Here is a 10000-nt window from a genome sequence, read left to right on the forward strand (position 1 = left end):
CATGCAAATCTCACACAAGGTCACGCCAGTGCCAAATAGATAACATGGCCCCACGTGTGAAATTCAGCATAAAAACACTAGGAGGGCCACAGTTAGTTGAGTTAGTTACCTGTAGTTCATTTACTCCTAGCCAACACCACAACACGCTTCTGTATTGCTGCATATGAAGAACCAGTGGTTTGATGTGTGTTTGCTTCAGGGAGTGTTAATTAGGGGCAGGCGCTTGACTTCATAGATCAAAGAGCTTAATTCCCTAACAAACTCAGCATTAAGATGTACTGTAATGCGCACCAAGTTCATGATTGTGTGTATCGTGTGTGTGTGTCTCTTGTGTGTGTGTGTGTGTGTGTGTGTGTATCTGTGTGTCTGTGTGTGTGTGTGTTTCTGTGTGTCTGTGTGTGTGTGTATGTGTGAGTTTGTGTGTGTGTGCATTTATCCACTTATGTTTATTTATCACCTACTTTTAGGGTAGCAGGGTAGAAGCAGGCTCAATTCTATCATCTAAATCCAAATTCTAAGCGAAAAACTCAGTATCAGGCTTTGTGATCCATTTGTTGTCTAATTACATTTTCTGCATAAACAAAATATGCCTGTCTTGCTCTTTGCTCTCTGCAAGCCATTTGGTGAGTAAAAAGCCTTGTTAACACAGTCCAGTCAAAGTCCCTCACTTTTAATAGACAAGTCACCCAGAGAGACCCAGAGAAGGATCCTGATTAGCTGTAAATTACACCACAGTTTAAACGAGGTCAAAAGTCCTCCAAAGAGGGTCATGCCGCAGCGTTCCAATTACTTTCTTGACGTCCAGTCTAGTGGATAATCACTGCCACTTGGCGTTGTCCTGCCCTGCCATCTCCATTGCTCCATGGCTATCCACCCACCACCACCATCACCACCACCTAAACAGATAGTGCTAATAAGTTCTCCCCCATTTGAGTGCTATTTAAGAGATCCCTCTGTGCAGGGTCATGCCATAGCCCAAACAATTAGTTCCACAAAACCTCCAACTAATGGAGTAAGGGAGCCCATCAGGCAGGGGCAATCGCTATCGCACCAAATGACAATCACGCTCACAGAGCCGTTCCTGCAAACCAGCCCTGATTATACTCCGAAAAAATATGGGGTGGATATTGCCAAAGGGTCAATTAGTTCTTTTTAAATCTCCCTCCATGTAGGGGCTGAATGAAAGGCACCTGGCCGTGTCAGAGATTGGCCCGACTACAAGCACCCTGTGGCCCTGTCTGGCAGTCAGTCTGTCTCACAGGCCCCTGTCTAGCCGCGGTGGCTAACGCTAGCACTCTCATTACATCATCACAGCTGAATGAGATCCCTGTGGGAGCTAGAAGCCTGGCCCCTTCAATTAGCTCCAACAAAAGAAGTCTAAGTATGTGTGTGGGTATGTGTGTGTGTGTGTGTGTGTGTGTGTGTGTGTGTGTGCGTGCGTGTGTTTAGGCAGGCTGGGTTGGCCAGACGGGCACCCCTGTGGCACGTGTGGGCACTCACACTCGGCCTTGGCGCAGATGAGGCTGGCCGTAGGGTAGCTGAAGGAGCGCAGGATGGAGCCGATGGCCAGGCTCAGGTCCTCGTTGCTGGGGTACAAGCTGACGGAGGCGAAGCGCAGATAGGGCAGCCGCGGCGTCTCCTCGGGACCGATCTTCACATGAGGGATCTGGAGAGGAGGACAGAGAGAGAGAGAGAGAGAGAGAGAGAGAGAGAGAAAGGGGGCGGGCAGTAAGAGAATGATAAAGGAAGAAAAAGATAGAGGGACAGAGAAAGATAGAGAGGATTAAGAGAAGAATGGGAAAGGGTGGAAAACAAATGACAATGCGTGTATGAAACAAAGGAAGGGGGGAAAACGGCCGAAAGAAGAGAAAGAAGGGAAACAGGAAGAGAGATGGACAGAGAGAGATTGGACATGAGGCAGAAGGAGGAGACAGCAAAGGAGAAATGATGGAGAACAAAGAGCAATTGAGAAGGACAGGCATGACATACACAATATGAAGTATAGGGAAGGAGGGAGAGAAGGAGGGAGAGAAGGAGGGAGAGCGGCGGGGAGGGAGGACAAAGATGAACAGCGCAGAGAGGGAGCAGGGGGAGAGGGAGAGAGAGAGGGAGAGAGGGAATGAAAATTTAATAAAGGAGGCATGTACACTTGAGTGCCATTCACCTCTGTCTTCTCACCAGTACACTCATATAGCATATAGACAAGCACATGCACAGACATAGACTCAGACACACACACACACACACACACACACACACACACACACACACACACACACACACACACACACACACACACGCACGCACGGTTAGACACACACACACACACACACACACACACACACACACACACACACACACAGACAGACAGATACAAACACAGACAAATGCAGGCATGTACACGCGTGCACACGCACACACACACACACACAGACAGATACAAACACAGACACATGCAGGCATGCACACGCGTGCACACGCACACGCACACGCACGCACACACACACACACACACACACACACACACACACACACACACACACACACATCCTTTTACTGTAAAGTATAGTGTTCAGTAGTATCCCCCTATCAAGTACATTCCATAGATTCTAACCACAGATAGCCAAACCCATGGATAGCAGCCATACATAACACCATATACATGTGCATAACTTTTGTAAAGTTTACAGTACTTTATAAATTACACACAATAACACATCAACAACAACTAGTAATGACATAAACAAGGCTTAATGTAAGGACAATGTATGTGCCTGAAGTTATTAGAAACTTTTGAAGCCATTATATAATCTGTTTTTAAATAAATTCAGGCACAGTGCCTGGGAAATTTGAGCTATGCATAAAACATTTAGAATGATATACTGTAATGAAAATGATATGAATGTCATCTCTCGCTCCAATGAACCCTCAACAGATGATGGAGCTTAACAAAAATGTCTTGTACACAACATTTTTACCTTCCTTCCTTTTAGTTAGGTCCTTGCCCCTCCCATGAAGGAAACAAGGACGGGATGCGACAAGAATGGATGAATTGAGGACAGACATGCTTAAAGACATGAGTCACGTATCGGGCGCGACGGTGCAGAAAGGCTACTCAGAGTGGTGCAGAATTTTAAAACTTACGAAGCATTTATTTTTGGAAATGCCCACTTAAAATGTTCAGGCCACAGTAAACTTTAGATATCTGAAACCTTGATTACTGAATCACGTGGATATAGACACGTGTCTGCAAAAGGCAAACATGTACCTATGTACAGAAGACAGACACAAACACACGCCGCCTACACAAATATATATATATATATATATATATATAGGAAACAATTAGATTATTAGCAATAGAAACATAATATTTGCAAAACAATAATCAATTTCCTCTTTTGTTGCTATAACATGAGAAATATGCTATGTCCGCCATTTTGTAAAGAAAGTTTGGGTGATCTGTTACAGTAATCACACACAAATAATTGTGACATCACCAGAAACCCCAGGATGTTGTCTTGAGAGTGTAGTAGGACTCAAATAGATGGCATAAATAGTACTTGAATTATAGGCCTTAGACTCTTGTCCCCCACAGAGGACGAAAATGAATTACTGGGTCTTAGGAGGATAAAAGTGCCCACGCATAGAACTAGACACGTAAATGTATGAATGGAACACCTACAGGTAATCATAAGGAATGCATGTCCACCCACACACCTGTAGTCATACATGCATAATTACAACACAGCAACTATCAATTAAAGCCCATGCCAGTGTAAAGGGACACACATCCACAATCACCAACACAGAGACCTCTTGACACACAGAGAGAGACCTCCTTGCACACACACACACACACACACACACACACACACACACACACACACACACACACACACACACACATACAGACACAGAGACACGCAGACACACACACACACACACACACACACACACACACACACACACACACACACACACACACACACACACACACACACACACACACACAGTCCTCCTACCTCCTTCTCCCCACATATGTGACTGACAGTGGAACCCGAGGCAGGGCTGGAGGCAGGGCCAATGACAGACACCACTCCCTTTGGCAGAATCTGGCACACTGAGAGAGAGAGGGGAGAGATAAAAAGAGGGCATCAAGGAATGGACATAAATAAGAGGCTCAACGGGTGGGAGACAGAGAGAGAAAGAGAGAGAGAGAGAGACAAAGAGAAACAGAGAGAGAGAAAGGGAGTGTGTGCTGTGAAGGAAAGAGAGACAGAGAAACAGAGAGAGAAGTAAGGTAGATAAAAAAGTCAAAGTGGGAGACAGAGAGAGATAGAAAGAGAGACAGAGGAGAGAGAGAAAGAGAGAGAGAGAGAGAGAGAGAGAGAGAGAGAGTCCAGCCAGGGCCGGCTCCTTGGAGCTGGTCCAGTTCTGTCTGAGTCCTGCTCCTTGATGATATATCAAATTATGAGTCAATGCAAGGCTCCTTTGATTAATTACATCAATAACCACAATGTGAATTTATGCTCTGCTTACTGGAGATTGCTGTTCACATTCATCTGCGAAGGAGGAAAAAAAGACTCCCAGAATGCACTGGCCTGTGGTTTGCAATGTGTGTGTGTGTGTGTGTGTGTGTGTGTATGTATGTATGTGTGTGTATGTGTGTGTGTGCGTGTGTGTGTGTGTGCGTGCGTGTGTGTCTGTGTGATATAAGGACACGATACTGTGTACCACTAAATGAGTCTGGGACGAACTTAATTGCTGGCCTGAGAAAAAAAATGTAGCCACTTGCAAAAGAATTATCTGGCTCCACTGTAAGATACTGTGCTGTAAGTGCTTATTTGTGTGTAAGTGTGTCTTTTGGTCTGTGTGTATATGCATGTATGAGGTGAGTAGAGTAGAGACCTTGCAATTTTGTAAGTGAAACACATTACATTTGCACATTAAAAAAAAAATCTTTACAAGACAATGCACAACTCAGGCATAGTACTACAAACTACTCCCAGTGCAGTTTTTGCTGAATACACTGCAATTTTCAAGGGAGTTTGAGCGAGTGCACTCTGCAGCTAGATGAGGGAAATAATCTTTCCACAAAGTGTATGTTTCCTGTTCACAAAATCACAGTTTCATTTGAATGAGGTCACGGTGGCAGAGGAAGCTAGGTGTCTGGTAAAAAAAATGAGGAGTTGCTCTAAAGACCCTAAATTACCTCCATCCCCAGCACTGCAGCTAAACTCACACCATTATATGTCCAATGAGTAAACATAATACACATCGCTTAAGAGACATGATAATAATAATAATAATAATAATAATAATAATAATAATAATGTAATATTAATATGCAGTATTATGCAGAACATAAGATAAATATACCTATTCTACAATGTTTTCACCATTACATTATGGGGGGTGGCCAGACTGTTTTCACTGTAGCTTAACAGGTCATGGAGTGCATAATTTTGAGAAGACTGAGTAAGACACACCAGTCATCCCATATAGCACTCTTGCTTGTTATCCATATGAAAACAGTTTCATTCACTACTGGGTTTTCCCAACACTCCCCTGGCTCTCCCACTAGGATGTTCCAGTCCACTGGGACCTCAGTAATACATGCAGTGACCTCCTGCCCTGCTAACAGAGTACCTTACTTTATTGATTTTTCTCCATCTAATACACAGCACCTAATAAAGTGAGATTTCTGAGGCACATAAACCTCCACAAACGACATCTTCTCTCTGAATCTTCCATGCCTGTGATAGCCCACCTGTAGAAATTGTTGATATTTAACTTTTTTAAAATATGTATTGTAGACTGGGATTATATTAAAAACATTTCATTTCATTTTCATATGTTTATGAAAATGATCTTGATCCTTACACATATTACTGGAGGACTGTTTTGCTCCATATGGCTTTTGTCAGTTGTGCCTTTGTGATTTCAGCTTGAGTGCTGTGCTGCTTTGCATAATTAAAACAAGCCCCTTAGTGTTTTACTAGTAGTAGTGGAAAATAAATAACTTCAATATGGCATGTGGGATATAATCATAATCATAACAAAGTAACCTAAAATGTATGATTTTCTACAACTACACTCCATAGAGTAGCAAAATACTGTGATTACAATATGTCAGATGGCGTTTCTTTCTCCAAACCACATTTAGTGTTTCAGTCACTGGTCAACATCATGTCTTTAATACTGTCTGAGATGCCATTACCAATACTTACTGTTTGATTCTAACCACAGATGCATTATGTATTTTGCGCATGACTAACCTAAACCTCAGCTTAGCTATATTCTAGTGTTGCCAAGACAACATGAATCATCTTACCATAAATATCTGCCATAATTAAGAACATGTTTCACGGTGAGCTAAATCACTATCAGTAAACAAACAATATGGCCAAGAAAACATTAAATGGTCTCCTGACATCTTCAGTCGCCAGCTTAAGAGTACTTCAAATACAAATACATCCAATGGAGGTGTCAAAGGTGTTTGTTAGATTGCTCAGGTTTGCTTGTTTTAGAGAAAAGCAAGAGCTAAGGCTTAATCACTGTGCAGACCTTACACCAAACCAGCAAATCATTATACATGTCTAAGAGCACACCATTTTTGCAAACCCGTTTGTATGGTTGCTTATTTCAATACAAATAGTGTGGGTTCCAACAACAAAAGCACAGTAGAAGAAAAAAATATTTTTACCTAGAAAGAAAACAGGCACAAATACACTATCTCGCCATCTTTTAAGGTCTGGACAGAGGACTTCATCCACATCACATGTTGTCTTATACTATAGGCACCATGGAATCTCCTTCTGGAACCTTTTCCTTCTCCTCCTCCTACAGTATTCATCTCCTCGTCCTTGTCCGTCTTCTTCTCTTTTCTGGTCACTCTCCAGTCCTGCTCCACTCTAATTCTCATCCCTCTTACGTCCAATATTGCTACACACACACACACACTTTGTAACGCAGGCTAAATGTGTAGGCTACCTGTGGTTTTTATATAGTGCTCAGGTTCTGATTATCTAAAATCATTTTAACATGTGTCAAAGTGGGAACACAACCAGCACAACATTGCACATGTCTAATTGTTTTGCTAGAAGTGTGCTATTAAATTACAAACTAGGTGTAAAGCAGTGAGTTTTGCAAAACGTGAGCTGTGTAGTGGGTTGTGTTAAAAGAATTGCAAACGGAATTACAAAGTGACTGTGAAGCATTGAATGTACTATCTGTTTGGCGAACTTGGTAAATGGATTGGAGTAATAGATTTGAAATTGTGCTACAAGAATCATTATTAGTGGTTTAGCATTAATTTTCTACTATGAGTCAAATCATTCATTCATCATTGTAATTATGTCATATATCTATTATCTCATATCTCAAGTCATACACCTCATTCCCTATGATATTCTTTTCTTCCATACTTTGCAGGATGATCTGTTAGGAAGTAACAGCAGGCAGAGTGGTCTCTGTGGCTCTGACAGCACAGAGAAATGTGTTATTCACCAAGGCAGGAGGAATTAACGGTTTGTTGCTGGAGTGGTTAAAAATTGGTGTGCTATGATTGACTACATTTTCATGTAAATCGCTTTGGACAAAATTGCTAAACACTATAAACACTTTAAACATAAACATGAACATAAACATAAAGTGTGTTAGCATTTTGACTGAATGAACTGATTTTGAGCCAAGTTTGCTGTGTTTCAGTAGAGCTAGTGTCTATAGAGAAGGTTTTTTTTTTACATTTTGAAATATACGTAGACTTAGTATTTCATGAACAAATTTGCTTTTCAAAAGAAAACTCTTTGGCTAATTGTGGGATGTAGGTGTGTTGCTTTCTTTAGACTTTAGACAAACAGTATTTCAGGTATAGGCCTAGGTAAATGCTTGTTAGCGATTGTAAAAAAGTGGTATCACAAACAGCAAGCACAATGACTACTATTCACACTATGTATGCTCTGTCTGTGTCTGTGTCTGTGTGTGTGTGTGTGTTTGTGTGTGTGTGTGTGTGTGTGTGTGTGTGTGTGTGTGTGTGTGTGCACGCTTGTGTAGCAGCTCAAATAAATGTTACATAAGTATAAGTATAGTATATATACTCTTTTGATCCCGTGAGGGAAATTTGGTCTCTGCATTTATCCCAATCCGTGAATTAGTGAAACACACACACACAGTGTACACACAGTGAGGTGAAGCACACTAATCCCGGCGCAGTGAGCTGCCTGCATCAACAGCGGCACTCGGGGAGCAGTGAGGGGTTAGGTGCCTTGCTCAAGGGCACTTCAGCCGTGCCTACTGGTCGGGGTTCAAACCGGCAACCCTCCGGTTACAGGTCCGAAGTGCTAACCAGTAGGCCACGGCTGCCCCACACATGTAAGCTATATTAGGTGTACAGAGACATCATTAAACTTTAACCATCTACTGTATACCTGTATCGCTACAGTCACCGAAATGGATATGTATGTGGAAATATGTGTGGGTTATACAAGAAGACACATTAAATCAGGCAAATGTATTTTCTAACCTAATATTCATTGGCAACGCAATTGTTGTGCCTTCAAAGCGACAAATTGATTTAATATTGGCATATGACTAATTATGTAATACTGCCTTTTATGCAGAGGGTGCTGTAGAGTCCATTGCTAGCATCACAAATCACTTGTTGCTGTCAGCTGGACTTGTTGCTGTCTTTTTTGATACTATGAAATATTTGGTAGGGCATTAGAGGACAAATTAAACTGGGTGACTAAGTATGTTGCATCTTATGAATATCAATTGTAATTTAGATTACAACAAAATTACAACATTACATTTTATTTTGATTGTTTTTAAAGGAGGGAATTAAAACATAAATAAAAAAAACAACAGGTCTAAAGCTTCATTTTGATGTATGTGTAGGTATGTATAGACTACATATATAGACAACCAGTTAATGAAATCAAAGTCCCCTGTTGAAAAAAACAATGAGATTGTTTACCTTGTGGCCATCTATCAACATTGAAGACATATAATGGCTGAGGCAGACATGACAATCATACAATATGAACTTTTTTTCTGACATGTCAATCATGGAATATGGCCTTTGTTTTCTGTATAATGATGTATAATGAGCAACTTCGGGGCAGAAATAAATATCTCTTCCCAACACATTATTTGTGCTTACCCAAATAACATATTTAGATTCTGTATTTTTCTGGCGTATACATTTACACATTGTGTGTGTGTGTGTGTGTGTGTGTGTGTGTGTGTGTGTGTGTGTGTGTGTGTGTGTGAGTGAGAGAGAGAGGGAGGGAAGAGAGAGAGAGAGAGAGAGAGAGAGAGATTTTTTTGTATTTTTCACCGGTAGGTGTAATCAATAAATTCATGTCCCTCTGCAGCTCAAAGCTGGGCATGTGCCTGTGAGGACTCCTCTATTGGCTTGCTCCTGTGTGAGAGAGAAAGATATAGAGAGGGAGAGAGAGAGGTAGAAAGAGAGATATAGATAGAGAGAGTCAGAGAGAGAGAGGGAGAGAGTTTGAGAGCATCACTCACTGGTATCCGTGGTCTCGTACTGCGAATCGCTCTGCAGCTCGAAGATGTCCACCTCCACGCGCGCACGAGACGGCCCCTCCATCATGCTGTTGATGTTCTCTCGGGCCAGCGCCAGGGCCAGCCGCTCCCCGCGCCCACACACCGACTGGTCATCTAAAATGGCCGCTGCAAAAAATGGGGGGGGGGGGGGGCACATCAACAGTTTCTCTTCAGAATGCTGCACATGAAAAGTCAGCTCAGCAGTACACAGTATAAGGACTGCACAGAGGTTATTTTGCCCCCATATAAAAGACAGGGCTGTAAAAGAAGGACAAAATGTCTCTGATAATGAAATGAGATTCAGTATTAACGTAGTCTGTAGGGAATGAAGTTTCGAAAAAAAGAGGGCTAAAACTCAAATATCTTAAGTCAACTATTATGGCACTATGTATAACAGTGCACAATTGTACACTGTGTACATATGGAC

General features: G+C 41.9%; 1 protein-coding gene across 5 annotated transcripts in view; it reads right to left on the reverse strand.

Moving 5' to 3' along the window:
• LOC121695288 (glutamate receptor ionotropic, kainate 5) overlaps window positions 1-10000 on the reverse strand; it is an 85798-nt gene that overhangs the window by 27321 nt on the left and 48477 nt on the right. For all 5 annotated transcript variants that reach the window (XM_042075991.1, XM_042075990.1, XM_042075994.1 and 2 more), the window contains exons 5-7: window positions 9535-9699; window positions 4026-4123; window positions 1501-1666 (exon numbers count right to left, since the gene is read on the reverse strand). In XM_042075991.1, coding sequence (XP_041931925.1) covers window positions 1501-1666; window positions 4026-4123; window positions 9535-9699 — 429 coding nt within the window. The remainder of the gene's footprint in view (window positions 1-1500; window positions 1667-4025; window positions 4124-9534; window positions 9700-10000) is intronic.

The sequence above is a fragment of the Alosa sapidissima genome, chromosome 21 (genome assembly GCF_018492685.1).
Source record: "Alosa sapidissima isolate fAloSap1 chromosome 21, fAloSap1.pri, whole genome shotgun sequence".
Taxonomy (NCBI): domain Eukaryota; kingdom Metazoa; phylum Chordata; class Actinopteri; order Clupeiformes; family Clupeidae; genus Alosa; species Alosa sapidissima.